The sequence below is a fragment of the Giraffa tippelskirchi genome, chromosome 3, assembly GCF_054371585.1.
Source record: "Giraffa tippelskirchi isolate mGirTip1 chromosome 3, T2T-mGirTip1v1.2.pri, whole genome shotgun sequence".
In the NCBI taxonomy this organism is placed as follows: Eukaryota; Metazoa; Chordata; class Mammalia; order Artiodactyla; family Giraffidae; genus Giraffa; species Giraffa tippelskirchi.
This window is the reverse complement of record NC_137277.1, coordinates 185,036,290-185,059,284: the sequence shown is the minus strand read 5'-3', so window position 1 is coordinate 185,059,284 and position 22,995 is coordinate 185,036,290. Positions and strand designations below refer to the sequence as shown.

Here is a 22,995-nt window from a genome sequence, read left to right as displayed (position 1 = left end):
CTCCCTGACCCCTGACCGCTTGTCCTGGGCTGATGGTCTGAGCAGACCCAGCGTTGCCAGTGTTCCTGGGCTGCCCACCGTCTCTGACCGCCTGTGGCTCTGGGCCCCACCAGCTGCCTGACCTCTCTGGAGGGTCCGAGGTGCTACACCCTTCGTCCCAGCCCCTCTGGTCAGCCCTCCCTACAGTCACTGCTGCCTGGAGAGTACTATGCAGGGGTGAGGACTTAGAAATGACAGGATGACTGACCTTGATGGTCTTAGTTCTAGAAGTTCTAGACCTGTTTTGAGGAATATTAAGCCCTGTGAATTTTTGAGTCTCTGAGGGGAAAGTAACATTAAATGCATGGGAGATTAAAAACAGTAACACAAATCCCTGTCATCACTTTCAAAATTTGTTTTGAGTCACCATTTGTACCTACTATGTCAAATGCATGTTTTTCAATCTGAAAGCAACGTTCAGATAAATTATCCTCACTTCACAGTGGAGGGCATGGAGGCTCAGAGGGGTTAGGGCGGGGCTGATGGTCACACAGCACGAAAACAGCAGAGCAGAGGTTCAGATGCAGCAGGGCTGACCAACTCTAGAGTCTAGGCTGTTAACCTATCAGCACAAGACAATGAGAGCATCATCGCTCCCATATACCCTGCCGCCCCAGTGGAGATTTTACAAAAAATAGGATAATATCAGCACCAGGGGAGCACAGCATTGTGGGGAATGTTGGACGATCCAAGCAGTCCTGAGCCTGAGTCCCAGAGGCACCTCCTTTTAGCTTGTGGACTTAGGCAAGCCTCTCAGCCTCTCTGAAGCCTGACTTCCTTCTCTATGAAGCAGAAACAAATAAATATTCCTACAACAGAGTTGTCATGATTTTTGAAGATGTTAAGTTCCCGGTGCACAATAGTTGCTCAATAAATACGACGCACTCAGCAAGTAGTTCTTGAGCAACTGCTGTGTCAACAAGGGCTCCACGAGAGGTACCCAGTCTGTGTCTGCCAAACCGTGACACCCCTCCCTTTTCCCCCCATGTTGGGGTCCTTCCCCAGAAACACCTTTCAGAAGAAAGATCAGAATAATCAGGACTCACGGGATCAGAGTCTTTTTTTGAACTTTGGGGTGACCATTTGGGTTGTAATAACCGGGTCCTGGGCCTGTTGATGTCAGCTTTAATCCACGGTCAGTTTTTGATTTAAAACAAGACATCAATATCTTTGGCGACTGTTTCACAAGGGATTCGTTGACATCATAATGCCCTGAGAGGAAAGAAATTTTAAGACAGAATAAAGAACCCTTCCCAAATAAATAAAAAGCAGTGCCTTACGCCTAAGAATACATTTAATGACTATAAGGCAGTATCACTCCAGGATGGTCAAATAATAGGGTCTGCCTGGAATAACTGAAAATAACATTCACCATTTAGAGAACGCGTGTCCATGCATCACAGACTTAACTCATTCAATCCTCACGGCAGCCCTGCATGGTGGGCGTTAGCACGTCCACTCTGAACAGGAGGAAACAGACTCAGAGACATTCAGTACCTTGCCAAGAGACATTCACCTAACCAGGGCCTAAGCCTAGCGTCCTCCTGTATAAACTAAGGACAATAATTCTTCCCACAACTGGGAGGCTACGGTAGTAAAAGAACCTTTTAGGTTCCTGGCACATGGTAGTTGTTCAGTAACTGTTACGCAGCTTGTTGTTGCTGTTATTTAGTTGCTAAGTCATGTCTGACTCTTTAGGGACCCCATGAAGTATAGCCCGCCAGGCTCTTCTGTCCACGGAATTTTCCAGGCAAGAATACTAGAGTGGGTTGCCACTTCCTTCTCCAAGGGGTCTTCCCTACCAAGTGACTGAACTTGTGTCTCCAGCACTGCTGGTGGATTCTTTACCATTGAGCCACCTAGGAAGCCCAATAATTTCATTATGTAATTAACAAATATTTATTGAGCACCTACTATGTGGACCCAGAACCATCTGCCTTCAATGTCCATCCCTCCAAGGGGTCTTCCCTACCAAGTGACTGAACTTGTGTCTCCAGCACTGCTGGTGGATTCTTTACCATTGAGCCACCTAGGAAGCCCAATAATTTCATTATGTAATTAACAAATATTTATTGAGCACCTACTATGTGGACCCAGAACCATCTGCCTTCAATGTCCATCCTTTGCTATCATACCCCGTCTCAAGAAACTGTCAGAATTGTGCAAAAAGCTATAAGGAAGAAGAGAATGATCTGGGCTGAGGTAAAGAGGGAGCAGTCTCACCCCTAGAGAGCTGGTGGATTAGTTACTTAATTGTGTCTGACTCTTTGCAGCCCCATGGATTATCGCCTACCAGGATCCTCTGTCCAGTGGATTCTGCAGGCAAGAATACTGGAATGGGTTGCCATTCCCTTCTCCAGGGAATCTTCCCAACCCAGAGATCAAACCTGTCCCCTGCATCCCCTGCAGTGGCAGGCAGATTCTTTACCACTGAGCCACCAGGAAGCCCAAAGAGCTGGCAGCTCTGTAAATGGGTGCAGGCATTTCGGGGTACAAAGCAGCAGTACTAGGCAAAGGCCTTCAAGATGCTGCATATATTGTGATATATAAAATATGTATATATATATATATATATATATATATATATATACTTATTTGTGTCAGGTCTTAGTTGCATCACATGGGATCTTAAGTGGCGCTACATGGACTTTCCAGTTGTGGTGAGCAGGTTCAGTAGTTGCGGGCTCAGGCGTACTTGCCTCATGGCACATGGGATCTTAGTTCCCCAATCAGGGGTCGAACCTGTGTCCCCTGCATTACAAGCCAGATTCTTAACCACTGGACCACCAGGGAAGTCCTCCAAGATGCTGCACACTTTGACCCTGGTTTCCCATTACTTGGAAATTAAGAAAATTATTCAACATGATGGAAAAGCTCTAAGCCTAAAGATATACACCACAGCAGTAGCTACAGTGTGAGAAATGGTGAATAGCCTAAAGTACAAGTACAAGGGCACAGTTATGGGAAAACAGCCTGCTCTGGTGGAACATCAGCCCTGCGGGTGGTAAATGCAATGGCTGTGAGGCCCACGGCAGTGTTCTTGAAAATGAAGGTGAGAGAAAACAAGTAAAATAAAGCCTAGCCGTCTATACTGTGTGTACTATGACACCGATGTACAATTGGATACACATGAATGAAAAATAGGTGAGAACCCAGAAAAGTGGGGAAAACTACGTTAATGGTGGCATTGTGCATGCAAAAACTGTTTGAAACTTTCTAAACATCCTAAAGCTAATTTTGTTTTAAATGAAATCAACTTTTCCATTGCAAAATCACTGAAAACAACAATATGGGATCTATTAGCAAGATTTTACTTAAATGGGAATAGTGATGGCAAAAGTGAAGGGAAGCAGAGTCTTCATGGAAGCAGGTGGATAGATTATCTCTGTGCTAAAGGGCAATTTGGTCAAAAATATCAAAATTCTTAAATATTTTACATACCTTTTGACTTAGCAGTTTCACGTTAGGCAATTTATCTAAGGAAATAATCTCAATTGTACACAGGTGTGAGCTCTAAGGATGTTTGCTCCCACTCTATTTATATGAGTAATCAGTTTAAAACAACCTAAATCTCCAACAAAGGAGCATTTTTTTCCCTTAAGTTATGGTACCACTGGATAATGGAATACTACACAACCATTTGGGCTTCCCAGGTGGCACTAGTGGTAAAGAACTCGCCTGCCAAGGCAGTGGACCAAGAGACATGGGTTCATCCCTGGGTCGGGAAGATCCCTTGCAGGAGGACATGGAAATCCACTCCAGTGTTCTAGCCTGGATAATCCCACGGACAGAGGAGCCTGGTGGGCTATGATCCATAGAGTCAAAAAGAGTCGGACACAACTGAAGTGACTTAGCACACATGCATTAACAAAAGATGTTCTAGGAGAATTTTTATTTTTTTAAATTAGAGGATAATTGCTATACAAGATTGTGTTGGTTTCTGACATACATCAACATGAATCAGCCACAGGAGGGTTTTTAATAACATGAAAAGATAGTCCCAATATACCCTTAAATAAAAAAAAACAAAACATGTCCAGTTAGCAGCATTTACAATACTGCTATATGAGATGGTTAGATAGCATCACAGACACAATGGACATAAATCTGAGCAAACTCGGGGAGATGGTAGAGGACAGAGGAGCCTGGCGTGCTCCAGTCCACGGGGTCTCAGAGAGTCAGACACGATGTAGCAACTGAACAATAACAACAATATATCTCTCAAATTATCTTCCTGTTTCATTTACATACATATATTAATTTTTATTCCCCTTACCAAAAAAAAAAGTTTAAAGCAATGCTTGATTATAAAATGTTAAAAAGCAGAAGCAAGCGGGAAAGGAATTGATGTTCTCAGCCCAGAAAAAATCAGGTGACTACTCTGCTGTAGTTACTCCTGGCCCTTCTCTCATGTACAAGATGCTGTCTCGTGGAGCTGGGCCCACAGTGTGGATTAAATTGTGTCACCCAGCCTTTTGTGTGTTTTTTTGGTAAGCTAGTCTTTATTTTTTGTTACATGAACACTATCTTATTGCTGCTTTAATTTGTATTCCTCTTTTATTTATTTTGATAGTTTATTTATTTACTATTTATTTGTGGCTGCACTAGCTCTTCATTGCTGCTCTCGGGCTTTCTCTGGTTGCAGCGAGTGGACCTACTCTTTGCTGCAGTGCGCGGGCTTCTCATTTCGCTGGCTTCCTCGTTGCAGAGCACAGGCTCTAGATTTGTGGGCTTCAGTAGTTTCGCCACGTGGGCTTTAGTTGCTCCATCACATGTGGAATCTCCCCAGGCCAGGGATTGAACCTGCGTCACTAGTTCCCTGCATTAGGCAGATTCTTATCCACTGCGCCACCAGGGAAGTCCACCCCCATTTTTCAAGTGACACTTTAAGATAGAAGTATTTCCCCATGTTCTTATAACTTTTAAAAAAAAAGAGGAATAGAGAGGAGACCTGGAAATAGTCCGTTTTCATTTCAGTCCCAAAGAAGGACATTATCAGAGAATGTTCAAACTGCTATACAGTTGTGTTCTTTCACATGCTAGTTAAGGTCATGCTCAAAATTCTTCAAGCTAGGCTTCAGCACTTGGTGCTGAACTGAGAACTTCCAGATGTAGGTTTAGAAAAGACAGAGAAACCAGTGATAGCAACATTCGTTGGATCATAAAGAAAGCAAGGGAATTCCAGAAAACATCTACTTTTTCATTGACTACACTAAAGCCTTTGACTGTGTGGATCACAACAAACTGTGGAAAATTCTTAGAGAGGTGGGAATACCAGACCACTTTACCTGTCTCCCGAGAAACCGATATGTGAGTCAAGAAGCAACAGTTAGAAGCAACTGGACATGGAACAACTGACTGGTTCCAAATTGGGAAAGCAGCATGACAAGGCTGTATATTGTCATCCTGCTTATTTAACTTCTATGCAGAGTCATGCGAAATGCTGGGCTGGATGAATCAGAAGCTGGATTCAAGATTGCTGGGAAAAATATCAATAACCTCAGATATGCAGATGACACCACTTTATGGCAGAAAGTGAAGAGGAAGTAAAGAGCCTCTTGGTGAGGGTGAAAGAGGAGAGTGAAAATGCTGGCTTGAAACTCAGCATTCAAAAAACTAAGATCATGGCATCTGGTCCCATCACTTCGTGGCAAACAGAAGGGGAAAAAGTGGAAGCAGTGACAGATTTTATTTTCTTGGGCTCCAAAATCACTGCAGATAGTGACTGCAGCCATTAAATTAAAAGACACTTGCTCCTTGGAAGGAAAGCTATGACAAACCTTGACAGCATATTAAAAAGCAGAGACATAGCTTTGGCAACAAAGGTTCATCTAATCAAAGCTATGGTTTTTCCAGGAGTCGTGTACAGATGTGAGAGACTGAGTGCCAAATAATTGATGCTTTCCAAATCTGGTGTTGGAGAAGATTCTTGAGAGTCCCTTGGACAGCAAGGAGATCAAACCAGTCCATCCTAAAGGAGATCAACCCTGAATATTCATTGGAAGGACTGATGCTGAAGCTGAAGCTCCAGTACTTTGGCCACCTGATGCAAAGAGCTGACTCATTGGAAAAGACCCTGAAGTTGGGAAAGATTGAAGGCAAAAGGAGAAGGTGGCTGCAGAACATGAGATAGTTAGATATCATCACTGACTCAATGGACATGAATTTGAGCAAACTCCAGAAGATAGTGTAGGCCAGGGGAGCCTGTTGTGCTGTAGTCCATGGGGTTGCAGAGAGTCGGACATGACTTAGTGACTGAACAACAACATCATCAAGAGAGGAGGATGTTGGGCAAGTGCCTGGCCTTGTGTTTGGCGCCTCCAGACTTTAGAAAATCCAGTCAGAAAATGTGTAAAGGTGGGCATTCTACTCAGAACTGAGGGCAGACCAGACTGGGCCCTCAGCTCCCTGGGGAGGCCAGGCACTCGGAGCAGTCACAAGACAGCAGGAATTACAGTCACAGTTCCACATCTGGTTTCTTCCCACACTGGGAGAAGCCGAAACCACAGCGTTTTCCCAAGAGATCTAAGCAGATTGCTTCTCTCAGAGGAGCCGATTCTCCAGGCTCTGGCCCCTGGCAAACTGGAGGACCCTGGGGGAACCAGGCCTCAGAGCTGGATAAGGGGCCTGGATTCAAACCCAGGTGTGGAACCCTATGCTAGTCATTCGCTTTCTGTATATCACTGTTGCATGTTAAGTAGGACTGCTATCATAATAATGCGTGCTAAGCCACTTCAGTCATGTGCGACTCTTTGCGACCCTATAGACTGTAGCCCGCCAGGCTCCTCTGTCCATGGGATTCTCCAGGCAAGAATACTGGAGTGGGTTGCCATTCCCTTCTCCAGGGGATTTTCCCAACCCAGGGATCAAACCCACATCTCTTACATATCCCACATTGGCAGGCAGGTTCTTTTACCACTAGCGCCACCTGGAAAGGTCAATATGATAATAACAATAACCCACACTCTTTGAGCACACAGTCCCCAGGCAATGATCCCTGGGGCTTTAAAAGCTTGTGGCACAAAGTAGGAGCTTAACAGATGCTAGTGCCCACCTCTCCCCTGCCTGCTGTGTTTCAGGGGGCCCCTGAGGACCCTCCCAGAGGGAGGGGCTGCCCACATTCCTAGGCTCACTGGTGGGACATCTGGCCCAAACCCAGAGGTCTGTTCTGTCTAAACAAACAAGGTGGGGTTTTGCCCATGGTGATGCAAGGCAGGGAGCTTTAGCTGGGGCTGAACCTCCTAATTAGGGTTGGTTTTGTTATTCAGCCTCAGACTGATCTTCTCAACTTTAATCTGGATTTGCTGAAATCTGACATGTGCTGCAATTTTATCCACACCCTGCTCTGAGAAACGTCACTGCAGAGGCACTCCTTCCAGGCTCCTCCTCTGGGCTCTGGGGCCCAGAACTCCCTTGGGGGTCTCTGGGACCCATTTGGGAAGGTCTAGTCTAACCAGTGTTCTTGGAGTGAGGACTGTCATGTCACCAGATCTCTCTGGAAACTTTTCACTACGGCTGGTGCGGGGTACAGGATGGGGGCAACGCCTGTCCCCGCCCAGCAGGGAAAACGTTTGCCGGCAAGCTCTGTGCGTTCCTGAATCCCAGAGTCAGAAGTCACCATGGGAGGATGGGGGTAAGAGGCTCCTCTGGGCTGAGGCCTGCAATTTCTTAGCTGTGTGGCACTAAGCCAGTTGCTTCGCCTCTCTGGGCCTCCTTTGACTCATCTGAAACACAGGACTAAGAGTATGGCTCTTAGAGGACAGATGTGTGAGGACCACGTGAAAAAAGCACAGCGCAGGCGCTCTGTGAACAGAGCTATTTCCCAGTGATTTGGTGTTAAATGATGAAGCTGCTGGCTGGCTTGGGAGGAAAGGAATATTGCAGCGCAGTGCTCAGGGATTGCCCCGCCTTCCCCCCAGGGTCTGAGATGGCATCTGGGGTGTGGGCACCCTTCAGGCTCGAGAAGACACCTCCCCAGCTGCTGCCCAAAGCAGGGGCGCCGGATCTGAAAGGGAGGCAGACCCTGGGGGCCGGCTGTTCTTCCGCTGAGTGGGGAGCCGGTCCCCTCCTCTTCCTACAACACCTGCCTGCACCCCATACCCGCCAAAGCCTGACGTGAAAGTGTTAGTCCCTCCGTCGTGTCCAACTCTTTGTGACCCCATGGACAGTAGGTAACCCGCCAGGCTCCTCTGTCCAAGGAATTCTCCAGGCCAGAATACAGGAGCAGGTAGCCATTCCCTTCTCCAGGGGATCTTCCCGACCCAAGGATCGAACCCAGGTCTCCTCCATTGCAGGCAGTTTCTTTACCATCTGAGCCACCAGGGAAAGAGACTCCCTGTGAAGGAAGGGGTGCCCTGCTAATCAGATCTGAAACAGGAAGCCTTAGGTCAAGGCCAGTGCAAAGCAGCTGCTTACCTGGGGCAGGTCCTGTTTTAGAAACAGTGAAAAGTCCTCTCTGGGTTTTGGACACGAACCCAGCTCGGGCACAGACGTTGTTTGTCTGCTTGCAGCAGGAGTCAGAGGCCTGGGGGGAGAAAACAAGCACAGGGCACTCAGCGCTTTCCTTTCTTTGTCCCTCTTGTCATGTCAGGACAACTGGCACTTTGGGGTTAAAAAAAAAAAAAAAGTAAACCTGTTCTCAGAAAACCAGCGAATGTGAGTGGAAAGGGTCACACTGGCTCTGCCTTCACCTTCGCCCCAGCTGCAGGGGCGATGACTTTTCATCACCAGCCAGGGTCTGGGGACCCAACACAACAGCGAGGACGGTGCCCTGTGCCAGCCTGCAGACCCGGCTTCCCTGATCACTTCCCTCACTCGGAGAGGGGCATCCTGCTCAAACTGTTCAATTTCTCTGGATTTGAGTTTTTTTCTCATCTGTAAGATGGATCAGATCATTCTTGCTCGACTTGAGGCAGAGAGCTGTTGGCGTGGGGGGTACCAGTCAATATAAATCACCTGCCGGAAAGTGGGCTTTTTTTATGTGTAATGTTACATATAACTAGAATATGAAGAAAATCATTAAAATTTTACTGAAAGACATAAAAGAAAACATAGTAAATTAAAAGATATATTGAGTTTCCAGATTACCCAAAGCTGTAAAGATTTCCACCCAATTTATCTGTAAACTCAATGCAATTGCATTTAAAACCCAATAGGACATTTGTAAATTGACAAAAGAATTATAAACATGTAGGAAAACTTAGAATACATTTAGCAATATGGAATTGGTTAAGTTAGCCACAGTAAATCCACCCAAAGCAACATCTTGCACTTTGAAACATTCGTGTAGCTAAAAAGTTATTGACATGGAAAGATGGTCACAAAATAGTATATTGGAAAAAGTTGCAACATGTTTAGTTTGAGCCCAGTTGGGTAAACTAAATACACAATAGAAAAAGAAAATTTTAAAAATAAATAAAATAATAAATAAATAAAAATAAAAAGTGTGTTTAGCTACCTAGGCAAATTATTTTCATTACTTTTTCTCTATGATTCTCATTCTTTTTGAACACTGAGTCCTACATATCCCCACCCTCATTCCTCACTGCTCAAATAATCCTATACGTGCAGGATATAGGACATACAAAGAAATCGTGTTACTTAAGATTGTGATAAGATTTATAAACACTGTGTCATCTTGACTTTTCTGGACTGACTAGAAAATAAGGATTTTGGTCGACTCAGGCAGTATACAGTTGAAAGTGTTCAGTGTGTTCAGAACTCTAAAAATAATTTTGGAAAAAAAAAAAGAACCCTGAGATCATTCTTATGATGAATCATAAATATGTTAAATGCCAAGTGGCAGTCAGTCTCCTGTATTCATTAGATAAAAGATGCAATAAAAGTTGTACCTGCCATGGCTGGGACTATTTACTGAATGAGTGAAACTGTTTGCTGGGGCCAAGATGGCTTGATTTTCTGTGATACTCCTTTGTCAAAAAAAAAAATGTTTCTGAAGAAATGCAGATGGCATTTTGATTTTGTGTTGACAAAGGTAGAGGAATTTAGTTTTTCCCAGGGTACCAAATGGCCAGACTGCCTGCAGAGAGGGCAAACAAAAAGATCAGATGGGCCAGGCTAATTACTGGACATGGGGAGAGGAGCCAGGATGCCGGAGAGGAAGTAATAACAGGTACCGAGGGAAAGGCTTCGAATCGAGAGTCGGGGGATCACAGTTAAGCAAAGGCAGAGAGAGAGGCCTTGACAACCTCAAAGCACAGTGTGGCTAACAGGATTACTGCATTTCTGCTGCCCGCCCGTTGACTCAACCATTGTTCTCCAGGTCTGAAAAAAGCCTCCTGTAGACAAAACACTGCTTCAGCCTTATTCTTCGCTTAGACAGAAAAGCAACAGAAAAGGGCGACACTTCTGTATACCTCCACTGACTGTGTGTCACACGTATTTCACCATTAGACTAAGAAAAGAGTCAGCTCCACTGGCAGATTAAACAAGAACGAAACAGATTTATTGTATTGCCATGAGAGAAAAAAACCCTCAGATACGAAGTAGAAATGCATGCATACGATGGACAGTATAATCCCAAAACTGAGGGAAGGACTGAGGGAGGGAAAGAGTATGAACAAAATTGCCCCTGGTTTTGTTTTGTTTGCTAATGTACTTATTTATTTTAACTGGAGGATAATTACTTTACACTATTGTGGTGGTTTTTGCCGTACATCAGTATGAATCAGCCATAGGCATACACGTATTGCCCTGGTTTTTGATGGTTGGTTTGTGAAGCAGAGTGATAAGGGACTTCTAGTTTCTGATTTGCGGGTTTCTGTGATGCTTGGATGTATTTTATGATGAGCATGTCTTACTTTCAGAGCCACATTAAAACAATAATGAACAAAAAGCCTGCAAACTAAAATTGATCTGTTGGCAGGAGGACAGAGTTCTGACTTGGGGAATGGTCATTCCTTAATTAACAAAGGAAGTTATGCCTTTAAGCCATAAGCATTTATTGCACGCTTACTGCATACCAGGACTGGAGCTGAGCCTTCAAGGAACAGTGGGTTGGGGACATGAAGGTATGAAGCGCTAACTAGAAGGCCCTTCAGCTCCCCCCAGCAGGTCGCAGAGAGGGGGCGCTCACCTTCTCTGACCACTCAGTCTAAAATATACGCCTACCTCCATACCGCATACATAGTCTCTTTCTCAGGCTCCAACTGTTTGTCTTCCTCAAAGCTGGCCACTGTTTGCAATTATTTTGCTTGCTGGTCTACTGGTTCTCGTCTCGAGTTCCCTGCTGGATTCTAAATTATATCACTGGCACAGAGCAGTCACACGACTTATGAAAGGAAGCCCAGCAGGGCTGGAACATGGAGACTCTGGTCACTCCCCAGCTTCAAACCTCAGCACCTAGCTGTTCTCACTGGTGTGCAAATGGTCTCTTCAAGCTGGGTGACTTTGGGCAAGTCCCTTCCCCTCTCTGAACCTCAACTTCCTCTTCTGTAAATTGAGAATAAGAGAATCTACTTCCAGGTTCTTATGAGTATGAAATCAGTGAATATACAACTCTTAGAACAGAACACAGGCCATGAAAAGTGCTTCATCATCTCATCATCATTATTATTTTCAGGCTCTGATTACCCTAGGAGAAGAGTATCTGGAGCTATACTCTCCCAAACAGAAGCTACCGGCCACATATAGCTATTGAGAGCTGGACACATGGCTGGTCCACAGGCAGACGGGCTGTGAGTATAAAATACATGCTGAGTTTTAAAGTTTTAGTTTTAATATGAGGGAAAGAATGTAGAACATTTAATTAGTAATTTTTATATTGATTAGACATTGAAATATCTTGAACATACTGGGTTAAATAGAATATATTATTAAAACTAATCTCACCTGTTTCTTTTTACTTTTAAATGTAGCTACTAGGAAAACAGCAGAGACATCACTCTGCCAACAAAGGTCCATATAGCCGAAGTTACGGTTTTTCCAGTAGTCATGTATGGATGTGAGAATTGGACCATAAACAAGGCTGAGCGCTGAAGAATTGATGCTTTCCAACTGTGGTGCTGGAGAAGATTCTTGGGTGTCCCTTGGATCAAACCAACCAATCCTAAAGGAAATCAACCCTGAATATTCATTGGAAGGACTGATGCTGAAGCTGAAGCTCCAAACTTTGGTCACTTGATGCGAAGAGCCGACTCATTGGAAAAAACCCTGATGCTGGGAAAGATTGAAGGCAAAGGGAGAATGAGAGCGGCAGAGGACGAGATGTTTAGATAGCATCACTGACTCAACGGACATGAATTTAAGCGGAGGACAGAGGAGCCTGGCGTGCTGCAGTCCATGGGGTTGCAAAAACTCAGACACGACTCAGCGACTGAGCAACCGCAACAACTAGGAAAACAAATTACTTTTGTGGCTCCTGTTGTATCTCTTCTGGACAGTGCTGGCCTAACAGGCACTTACGTTGCTTTGAGCACATTATAATTGATTGGATCCATCGAAGAAGGTGGGCAGGATCTTTGTAGTTGGAAAAACAACTATTATCTATAAGTATTATAAATGAAAAAGGAAATTTAAACTGAAGCATTCTAAGACCAAAATATTTGGAAATTATAGCATAATAGTATTACTGCCTTATGTGCAATTCATGTCATAGGTATTTCAGAGTGCTTTCATATTGTGCTCTCATCTGCTTCTCATAATAACCCTACTGGGCAAGTATAATTAATTCCATTTTACAAATGAAAGCTGAGAGGTATCTTGACTTCCCCAAAGACAGTCCTGCTGATTTCCATGTATTGTGGAATCCTCATGTACCAGGGGCCGTGCTAAGCAAGCACCAGGCCTAGACAACCTCGTTTAATGTTTGCATTAGCATCAGGGAGTGGACATAAAACCCCACTTTGCGTGTGTTAGAACTAAGTTACTTCAATTGTGCCTGACTCTTTTCAACCCTATGGACTGTAGCCCACCAGGCTCCACTGTCCAAGGGACTCTCCAGGTAAGAATACTGGAGTGGGTTGCCCTGCCCTCCTCCAGGGGATCTTCCTGATCCAGGGATCGAAACCATGTCTCTTACATCTCCTGCATTGGCAAGCAGGTTCTTTACCACTAGTGCCACATGGGAGGGCATAGCCCCATAACTCCACTTTACATATCAATAAACTGAGTCCTGAAAGGTTAATGGACTTGCCCAAAGTCACACACACACATAGAAAATGGCAGAGTCAAGATTTGAACCCAAGTCCATCTCTTACCCATTAACCACACTGTTCTGCCTAAGTGACTACAAAGTGACGGGAACTGGAGAAGCACTGAAAGTGAAAGTTGCTCAGTTGTATCCAACTCTTTGTGACCCCATGGACTATACAGTTCATGGAATTCTCCAGGCCAGAATACTGGAGTGGTTAGCCTATCCCTTCTCCAGAGGATCTTCCCAACCTAGGAATGGAACTGGGGTCTCCTGCTTTGCAGGCGGATTCTTTACCAACTGAGCTATCAGGGAAGCCCTGGAGAAGCACTACTGTTAAAGAAACCAGTTTTCTGATATGCAAATACAGAAGTTTATTTTCCCTGTAACAATCTAAAAAGTAAGTGAACAGTACAATCATTGTTACAGATGAGAAAACCGTCCCAGAAAGTTATGTGATAGGTTGTTGTTTAGTTGCTAAGTCATGTCCGACCCCATGGACTGCAGCATGCCAGGCTTCCCTGTCCTTCACTATCTCTTGGAGTTTGCTCAGATTCATGTCCACTGAGTCAGTGATGCTATCTAACCATCTCATCCTCTGTCGTCCCCTTTTCCTTCTGCCTTCAATCTTTCCCAGCATCAGGGTCTTTTATAATGAGTTGGCTCTTTGCATCAGGTGGCTCAAGTATTAGAGCTTCAGCAACAGTCCTTCCAATGAATATTTGGGGTTGATTTCCTTTAGGATTGACTGGTTTGATCTCCTTGCTGTCCAAGGGACTCTCAAGAGTCTTTTCCAACACCACAATTGGAAAGCATCAATTCTTTGGCACTCAGACTTCTTATAGTCCAACTCTCACATCCGTACACAACTACTGTGGAAAAACCACAGCTTTGACTATATGGATCTCTGTCGAGAAAGTGACGTCTCTGCTTTTTAATACACTGTCTAGGTTTATCATATTAGCTTACCTTCCAAAGAGCAAGCATCTTTTAATTTCATGTCTGTGATAGGAGTGACTGCAGTAAGAGTTTTCCAGGGCAGAGGTTTTTCCACTGCTCCATACTGACATCTGTGTTGCCCACACCTTTCTCTGGGTTCAGAAAATTCCCTATGAGAGCCTTGCACAGCCTCGTGTACCCATTGTGTAGTCAACAAATGCTAACTAATTTACCAATTGGGTTAAATGCTATTTTCCAAAGCTCTCCACGTCCCTTCTTTTATTTTTAGTAAACTATTCACTCAATATATATCTAAGAAGCATAGGAATTGTTCTTACATTGTACTGGTTTGGTGCAGGGGTTTCAAATTTGAGCACTTTCTCATAGCTTGGCAACTGGAACATGCTGGAACAGGAATTGCTGAAGTCCCTCTTTGAAACAAGATGAGATGGGACAGTGTACGCATTAGCTGCCGGGTATTTAGAAACGATGGTGTCCAGTCGGGCACACTGTGAGGAGAAAGTCAAAGGAATTCACATTATCATGTATCTTATGGCTTCCAAGGACAGATTATCAGAAATATGGTGGTCAGCACCAGGCCTAAAAGCATTTCATAAAAGGTGAGACCCTGGCAGGTAACACAGATAAAATGACCTTGGGCTTTGAGGATTTGTTCTTAGAAAATGCAAGTTCAGACCTGCGTTAACTTCTGTAAACTAACTCGAATTATTCATCTTATGTTTGGAACTTGGCAAAAGTAATTTTGCCATCAAAGCATTTCCACCCAATCCCGTTTCAGGCCACTTACTCTTGACTCATCAGCTGGTGGGTGATTTATATGATGGGAAGCTTTCTGCTTTCTTCTTCCAACCTTGGTTTTTCCTTTGAGTGAAACTCTCACTTCTTGTTTCTAAGGTTAAATAATCTGAATTTCCTAAATAAGAAGTTTGCTCCTCACGCCTTAAAGGTCCCAGGGCTTGCCTCCCACCCACGCCTCCCATCCCCCACCAACCCACTGATTTCATAAAACCTTACAATTTTTTTTTTTTGCTGTTTCAACAGAAACCAATCCTACTCATTCCAGGAAGCCATGATTAACTCTTTTCGGTTAAAAAAACAAACAGAATCAATGTTTGCCAAATGAAAAGGGACAAAAGCCATAAAAACTAGGTGATAACATCACCTTACCCTGGGATAGTATGGCAAGTATTGAAGTCTGATAAAAAAAAAAAAAAAAAAACCAACTTTTTTTTTCATTATTTTACGGTTAAAAGCTTGAGAAAATTGCCCTGGGTTTCCTTCACTTGACAGGAGTCAATAACCACACAAGTGCAGCAAGTGGAGGAGGCCGCGGGAAGGCCTGATCAGCCCACCTGACTCCTCTCTGTACATGACGGCCGTGCTTCTCACCCTCTGGGCCACGGACCACCACTTGCCACCAGAAGCGGGGGCGTTCTGTCCAGTGTCTGGCCTGGGTTCGAGTCCCAGCTCTGCCTCCTCCTAACTGCAAGGATCCATCGATGTTCCCAGAAGTAAGGTCACCCCAGCCTTGGACTCACTTTACCTGTGCATTTGGGGCAACAGTTAGCTGAGTACTTTGCCGGGGATGTTCCACGGAATCCGTATGACAAGCCTGGATCAAGGAAATTATGATTATCCCCGCTTTACAGATGAGGACCCCAAACTTCCTCAGCTAGCGAAGTGGTGGAACCAACATTCTCACCTCCACAAGATGATCCAGATCAGACACCCATTCCGAGGAAGAATGGGCTGAGAGGACTCACAGCCACGTGTTCTCATCTACAAGATGAGCTGCTGATAAACGCCTGTGGGAGGTTATAGTTCAGGAAGAATCACTATCTGAAACCGCCTGCCTGTGCTCGTCAGTACAGACCCAAGTCTGCTCTCCTTCTAACTTCCAGAGAAGAAGGGCGGGAAGGTCAGAGCATCCTCAGTGCTGCTGTGTGTAGTGTGTCTCTCCTGAGTTGCCCAAAAGAGTGGGCAAAGCGTGTTTTGCTAAAGCGCTATTCACCTGAAGTTAAAGCAATACACTGTAGTTAAAGTTTGAATGGAAGAGCCTGCCACTGTTGTTCCCCATTTGGTTGGTGCTGTTTACATTCCTTTATTGAACCTGCATCTTCATAAGCTTTTTGGCAGCTTATATATTGAACGCTTCAGTTTCATGGTCAAGAGGGGATCAGAGGCCATGGATAATGACAACAGATTTGTCTGTTTTCTTTTGTCTTTTTCCATGACTGTATCTATTGCCTCATCTTGATTTACAAGCAAAATCTAGCAAACCTACAAAAACAGCTGATTTGCGGTCTATCTAGGAATAATACAGAAAATATTGCTGCTGTTTTTGGTGAAGAAAATCAATTCTGTACAGTTTATTTCAACTTAAATAAAATGTGAGTTATGTTTATAGCTCAGGTACATTTTTTTGGTGGAGACAAAACAGATTCTTGTGGTAAATTATCCTTTCAAAAATATTTATCACCTTCACAATCGAAGATAAGTTTATTTGTTTGTTGTTTTGGTAGGTGGTTTACTACTGGGGAAATTTAAAACTCCATTTTAATTGTGAAATTATTAAATGTAAGATTTATCTAACTTTTAAAATATTATATGTTGTAGGACCATTGAAAAAAAATAAACAAAGCACTATTTTCCAAAGTATGTTCCTTGGCCTTCCAGTTCTATGAGATAAGGTTGCGTTGGTGGTAGCAGCAGCAGCGAGATAGTTCCAGGGTCAAGTAAACTTGAGAAGCCTCACACCTTTTTGCAGAGTCATAACACACGTTGGTAGAGTACATTCCCTGAGAAGATCTGCAACAGAGAAATCTGTCTAACTGTGTTTAAACAGCCGTTCCCAACCTTCTTCCATCATAGGCACTTTTTGGCTTAGAATATCTACTAACATACTCTTTAGGAAAAGCTGCTCCAAAAAATTCCCATTCGAGGCAAAGTTTCATCAGTCATCACAATAGAATCAGTCTGAGTCTAGCTGAAATGGCACTCACTCATCAGCCTACGCCTTGGCTTTCTTTTAATTGCCAGGCCTCTGGTCTCCAACCTGGCCACATGCTGGCATTCATGAACCTCTCTCCAGCACATAACAGCTCTTCCAGAGCCACTGAAGCCACCGCACATATACAGAAAAGCCATGGAAACACCCCCCCGACACACACACACACCTGCCTCATTTGACTTCCTACCCAGTCCTGTGAATAACTCTGGAACAAAGCTGTGGAGTATAGTCATGAAGCTCTTCAGATTATTTGAACTTAAAGGGACGACAGGTCCTCTCAAAAGGCTGGGTGCAGTTGCTCCAACAGTCATCCGGAAGTTTCTAAAATGTATTGACCCACAGCATTTTTTGGTCAGCGCCACCGGGACTCATGCTTCTGATGGCCACACCGGCATCAGTAAGGCAGGTCTTTCTCTGATGTGGGGGTTGTTGTTTTCAGTCACTGAGTCGTGTCCCTTTTGTGACCACATGGACTGTAGCCTGCCAGGCTCCTCTGTCCATGGGATTTCCCAGGCAAGGATACTAGAGTGGGTTGCCATTTCCTTCTCCAGGGGATCTTCCCGATCCAGGGATCAAACCTTGCATCACTTGCACTGCAGGTGGATTCTTTACCGCTGAGCCACCAGGGAAGCCCTCTCTGATGGGGACTACATTTAATCCCTGTGGGGTCTAGGATCTGGAAACAAGAGCCGCTAAATGTGAAAGGCAGCAAAAGAAGGGGTGGAGGAATGAAATTGGCGACCAGTTCTGGAAGGAACTAGGTGAAATGTGGGAAGCTCCTTATAGATCTCCACTTAAGGCCCCTGCCCAAGGATACAGGAACTCATGTGTTTAGAAACATATATATAAACCCTTGTATCCATCACAGCAAGGAGATGAAGCCTGAACAACTCAGTGCCTGTCTTCTTTGGGGCTTGGTCTGAATTTTGTAAAGACCTGATTAGATCCTGTCACACACAGATCTGCCCCTGGGCCCCTTCTCCTCCAGACAGCCCAGCCTGGTCATTTGGAAAGTTATTGCACGTACAGCCTAGCAGGGAATTGGTGGTGTGCTCTGATTCAGCACCTGCTCTGGCAACAGGGAGGAGTGGGCAGTGCCACTATTTGGCAAAGCTCTCAGAGAGAAAACCTAGGTGTTGCAGGAAGTATTGTTTGTGACTCAGGTGGCAACAATCATAACATTGAACATGTTTACAAGGCTCCGCAGTTTCAAAGACTACTTCACTCATTGCAACGTCAATTTGCCCAGGGCCTCCAGGGAGTCTTCACTCTGTGAGGCAACTGCGACACAGAGGGTGACGTGCTTGAGGTCACATCGAGGTTGAACCCGCAGCTGAGTCAGGATCGGGTCTTAAGTCTTGTCGCCGGTGCCAGGCTGTTGTGAGATGGCACTTCTTTCGCCCATTGCTTTGTAGTCTCTTTACCCACAGGGCTGGAGGCGAAGAGGTAGACGTGTGGCTGTTTTGTGAACCGGCTGGGGGCTTGTGCAGCCTGAACATCTTAGCTAGTGAGGAGTTAACTCCCAAATCGGTTTGCTCCTTGAGTACTCAGCTCTGTCAAGCTCGAATTCCAATGAGTGGCTGCATTCAGCGTGACTTAAATGGTCTCTTTGTGTATGTGTGTCTGTGTTTTAAGTCAATTCCAGTGTCAGGTATCAAAATACATTTTTGCAAGAGGTTATTATAACTTTTAAAGGGACAGATGGCATAGGCGTTTTATTGATGCTGGAGTCTGGATTTGCTTTCTTTTTCACTTTCCTATGTCAGGGAGTCTTACCCTACACTTTGACTCCACTTGTTGTATCTACTTTATCTTGTCAACAGATAGATGTTCAAATAAAGACTATCCTTGCGCAGGTCTGGTCAGAGACACAGGCACTTCATTTAGCCTCTTGATGTTTGGAGCCGTCCACAAAGATACAGACCCACATCTTACAAAGAAGAGCAATGGAGAGGAGAGGAATATTCCTAAATTCCCGGCCTGCTGTCTGCTTTCTTTTTGGTCCTGTCAGATTTCTCAAAAACTTGAATAACCCAGTTAGACTAAGAAGTGTAAAAAGTCCTGTTTGGGGCAAGATGTATAATAAGAATTTTGTCTTGTTTTGGGAGTCCAATCCATGCTGACAGAATTGGTTTTGGATGATTCAGGTTCTGAATATGCTTCTAGCTTCTCTTCCCACTCTGGGAGTGGGTAGCAGTGGGAGGAAAAATTACTTAAAGATCTAGGCCCCAGTTTACCTGCATGAAACCTGGGCAGACCATTACTCTCCTAATTAGAACCACAGGTCTTTGGAGAGAAGGGCCCAGATGTCCAATATATGATTATGCCATGAAGGAAGCAAAGTACTGAGTGGTTAAGTGCCCTTATTCAGAGAAGGGGTTCTCACCATAGAGGGGAAAGTGCATGTCCCTTTCTTGGACAAGGACACGCTGTGGAACACAGGGGACTGGTGAATGACGTTGTAGAACCCCGGGCCTGGGATATCATCCTGAAAGGGAAGAGAACACGGTGTCATCGCAAGACTTTCCATTCTGTGGTGCTTTTCTGCGAGTTAAAACTTATCCATTAACCCTAAGCTTCACTGGAAATTTCCGGGACAGGCAGAGATGCCACCTCCATCTCAGTTCGCAAGTGCTGGGGCTGGGATTCCAGCTCAGGTCTGGGACCAACCCCCACCCCACCCCACCCCTGCCACAGCCCTTGTTCTTTCCACTATTCTGTACTGCATTCCAGGAGGATGCTGTGGTTTCTTCATGCCAATAGACACACGAGCAGAAAAACGGATCCCAAGTGCATTGGCGGCTGTGCAGGTCAGTGTGGGCTGACTTGGGTCCGCCAAATCCGGGGCGAGGGAAGGGTGACCGATTTCACGTTCACCACACCCCATCTGACTCAGCTTCCTCCCCAGCCTTTCAGAGGAGAAACCAGGGAGTGTTTCTGTTTATAAAGCAAAGTGAAACAAAAACCACCTTCATCCCAAACAAGACCATCTCTAACTCTCAGACAAAAAGAGGTGGGCTCATGGGGCTCAAGTGCTCAGTGATGTGGGTGTGTTAGACGGAAACAAACAAAAGCTTGATTTCTAAGCTCATTTCTGCTGCTGCAGTTAATTGGATTTGCATCTCATTTCCTGTGCTGGTTACCAGGAGGAGGTAAATGTTGACAGAAGTTGGCCAAGCAAGCGACATGAAATGACAAGGATGCTCCTCTGTCTCGAGGGTTTACTGGGTGCCTCCTTGGTGCCAAGAGTTTTTCAAAGGTTGTCCCATTTAATCCTCCAATGAGGAAGGGATGCCCCCATTTTACAGATGGAGACACTGAGGCCCACAGAGATGAACTTGCCCCAGGGTCCCACTGCTGTCAGTGGCAGCACCTGAATTCAGTGTTACATGATGGTGTACACTAGCCTTTTGCAGTAGAAATATTATCAGGTCCATTTTAACGAAAGTGAGGCCCAGAGATATTGGGGCCACAGCTGATAGATGGGGGAGCATAAATTTAAACCTGAGCACTCTGACTCTCCTCGCTACTTCCAAGGTTTGCCACCCGGGCTCCTCCTATCCCCAGCCATCCCTACTACCTTTCCCAGAGCAGAAAGAAAGCTCAAGTCTCCATGGGGGCCCTCTCCGGACTCCCCAGTCTGGATCCAGCCGTGTATGATGATGGGTTAATATAAGGATGTGGTCATCGGGGTTGTTAACAGATTCTTCTGGGACTTCGCTGGTGGTCCAGTGGTTAAGAATCCACATTCCAGTGCAGGGGATGTGGGTTCAATCCCTGGTTGAGGAACTAAGATTCCACGTGCCTTGGAGCAACTAGGTCCTCCCACCAGAACTACTGAGCCAGCGCTCTGCTGCAGAAGCCTGTACACCACAGTAAGAGAAGCCTGCACGCTGCAACAAAGATGCAGAGCAGTCAAAAAGAACAACAACAAAAACCAAAAACCACACACACAGGGCAGGTTCTCCTGTGCTAAGTTTTAAATGCAGTGAATCCTTTGAGTCTTGCTCTGCCGAGGTGGAGGCATGGAGGCTGACTCCTACCTTGCAGGTGATGATGAGCCCTAGTGGACAGACTGGGGGCTGACTGCCGGGTGTGGTGCGGGCGGGGGCGGGGGGGGGTGGGCGGTGAGGCAGGCTACGGGGATATGTAGCCCAACCAGAACCCTGGCCTGTGGGTGTGATGTGAGGGGCTACAGGAAGAGGAACAAGAAAGAGGCTTTTCCTAGGGGGCTGTTTGCAGGATGGACATGTGTATTGATGGTTACTGCATGCCAGGCACTGTTTTAGACTCACTTACACATTTAATCCCCACGTTAAAGATGAGAAGACAGAACCCAAAGGGTTGAGGTCCAAGGTCACGAAGCTGCTGCTGTGGCTGCTAAGTCACTTCAGTCGTGTCTGACTCTGTGCGACCCCATAGATGGCAGCCCACCAGGCTCCTCTGTCCCTGGGATTCTCCAGGCAAGAATACTGGAGTGGGTTGCCATTTCCTTCTCCAATGCATGCATACATGCATGCTAAGTCGCTTCAGTCGTGTCCGACTCTGTGTGACCCCATGGACAGCAGCCCACCAGGCTCCCCTAACCACGGGATTCTCTAGGCAAGAGTACTGGAGTGGGTTTCCATTTCCTTCTCCAGGTCATGAAGCTAGTAATGGTCAGAGCCCAAATCTGAATCCAGGAGAGTCTGCTATTGACCATTAAAACAAACTAACTCTCAGATGATTGCAGGATAAAATGTGCAGGATAGAAGGAAAAACCGTCCCACCGAGTTTGGAATCAGGAATTCTAGCATCGGTGCTGCTACAAGCTAAGTGATCTTGAACTCTCTAGACCTCAGTTTCCTCATGTGTAAATCGAAGATGCTGCACTCAGTGCCTTTGGTACCTTGTAGCTTCAGGAGCCCCTCCAGAGAGGGAAAGATGAAGCAGGAAATGTAACTGTGACTTTTCTAGGTGTAAAGAAGAAAGAGTCTTGTACACCTCCAGCCCCCAGTCTCCTGCCACACTTCCAATACCAGCATCAGCCCATGAGAATTTTCTGGCCACCTCTGTGTGTCTGAGGAGCTAGGGTTGGCAGCTAAAGCATAAGCCTGCAAGGCTGCTCCATCCCACCCAGCCCGGTCAAATTTGAATTTCAGATAAACAACAAAACACTGTTTTAGTATAACTAGGGCCCAATCAATATTTGGGAGACACTTATACGAAGCAGTTTGTTATTTATCTGAAATTCTAAATTAGTTAGAAGTCCTGTATTTTTACTTGCTAAATCTGACAACCCTACTGGACCTTAATCATGTTTTAATTGCACCACATTGCAAACTGGTTAGAGTCTAGGACAAATAGGAAGAGAATTGTCATCTCTTACCCTGGGGGGAGAATGTGCTGTCTGTTTGCACTTAGTGAATATCCTAGAAGGGTCCTCCAGGTAGCAGGCTGGCTGGTGGCGGCTCATGAGGGCGACTGTTAAATATTCATAAACGTTGCTAGTGGTAGCTTGAAACTGACCAGGGTGAAGGTGTTTACACCACAGACATTGGCAAATGCTATACATCAGGCCTTGTCTTTGTGGAGGGGAGAGGTGGTTTACCAGCACCACACCAGCACCTGCACCCTACACCGAGTAGGTTTCCAAGCTGCCCGGAAGGAAAGGCCCAGCTGCAGAGAATTCAAGTGTTCTCCTACAAATGTTAGAGGTGGCGGACGGCTCCCTGGGAGGGCAACACAAGTCCAACCTTTCACCTCTGGGATAACAGTTCATGTGACTAACATTACAGGATGTGGATGCGTTCTGACCTCTCAGCGTCTCCCAAAGAGCAAGAACCCAAGTCAAAGC

General features: G+C 45.4%; 1 protein-coding gene across 12 annotated transcripts in view; it reads right to left on the bottom strand.

Annotated features, from left to right (window-relative positions):
• STPG1 (sperm tail PG-rich repeat containing 1) overlaps positions 1–22,995 on the bottom strand; it is a 59,321-nt gene that overhangs the window by 13,295 nt on the left and 23,031 nt on the right. For 8 of the 12 annotated variants that reach the window (XR_014081092.1, XR_014081093.1, XM_081586745.1 and 5 more), the window contains 4 exons: positions 19,546–19,647; positions 14,467–14,637; positions 8,455–8,563; positions 1,086–1,251 (listed from right to left, as the gene is read on the bottom strand). Coding sequence is in view for 10 of the 12 variants with exons in the window: in XM_081586738.1 (XP_081442864.1) it covers positions 1,086–1,251; positions 8,455–8,563; positions 14,467–14,637; positions 19,546–19,647 (548 nt within the window). In the remaining 2 variants the exon portion in view is untranslated. Of the gene's footprint in view, positions 1–1,085; positions 1,252–8,454; positions 8,564–14,466; positions 14,638–14,936; positions 15,039–19,545; positions 19,648–22,995 lie in introns of all 12 variants that reach the window. The other 4 variants (XM_081586737.1, XM_081586736.1, XM_081586742.1 and 1 more) reach the window with 2 other exon arrangements.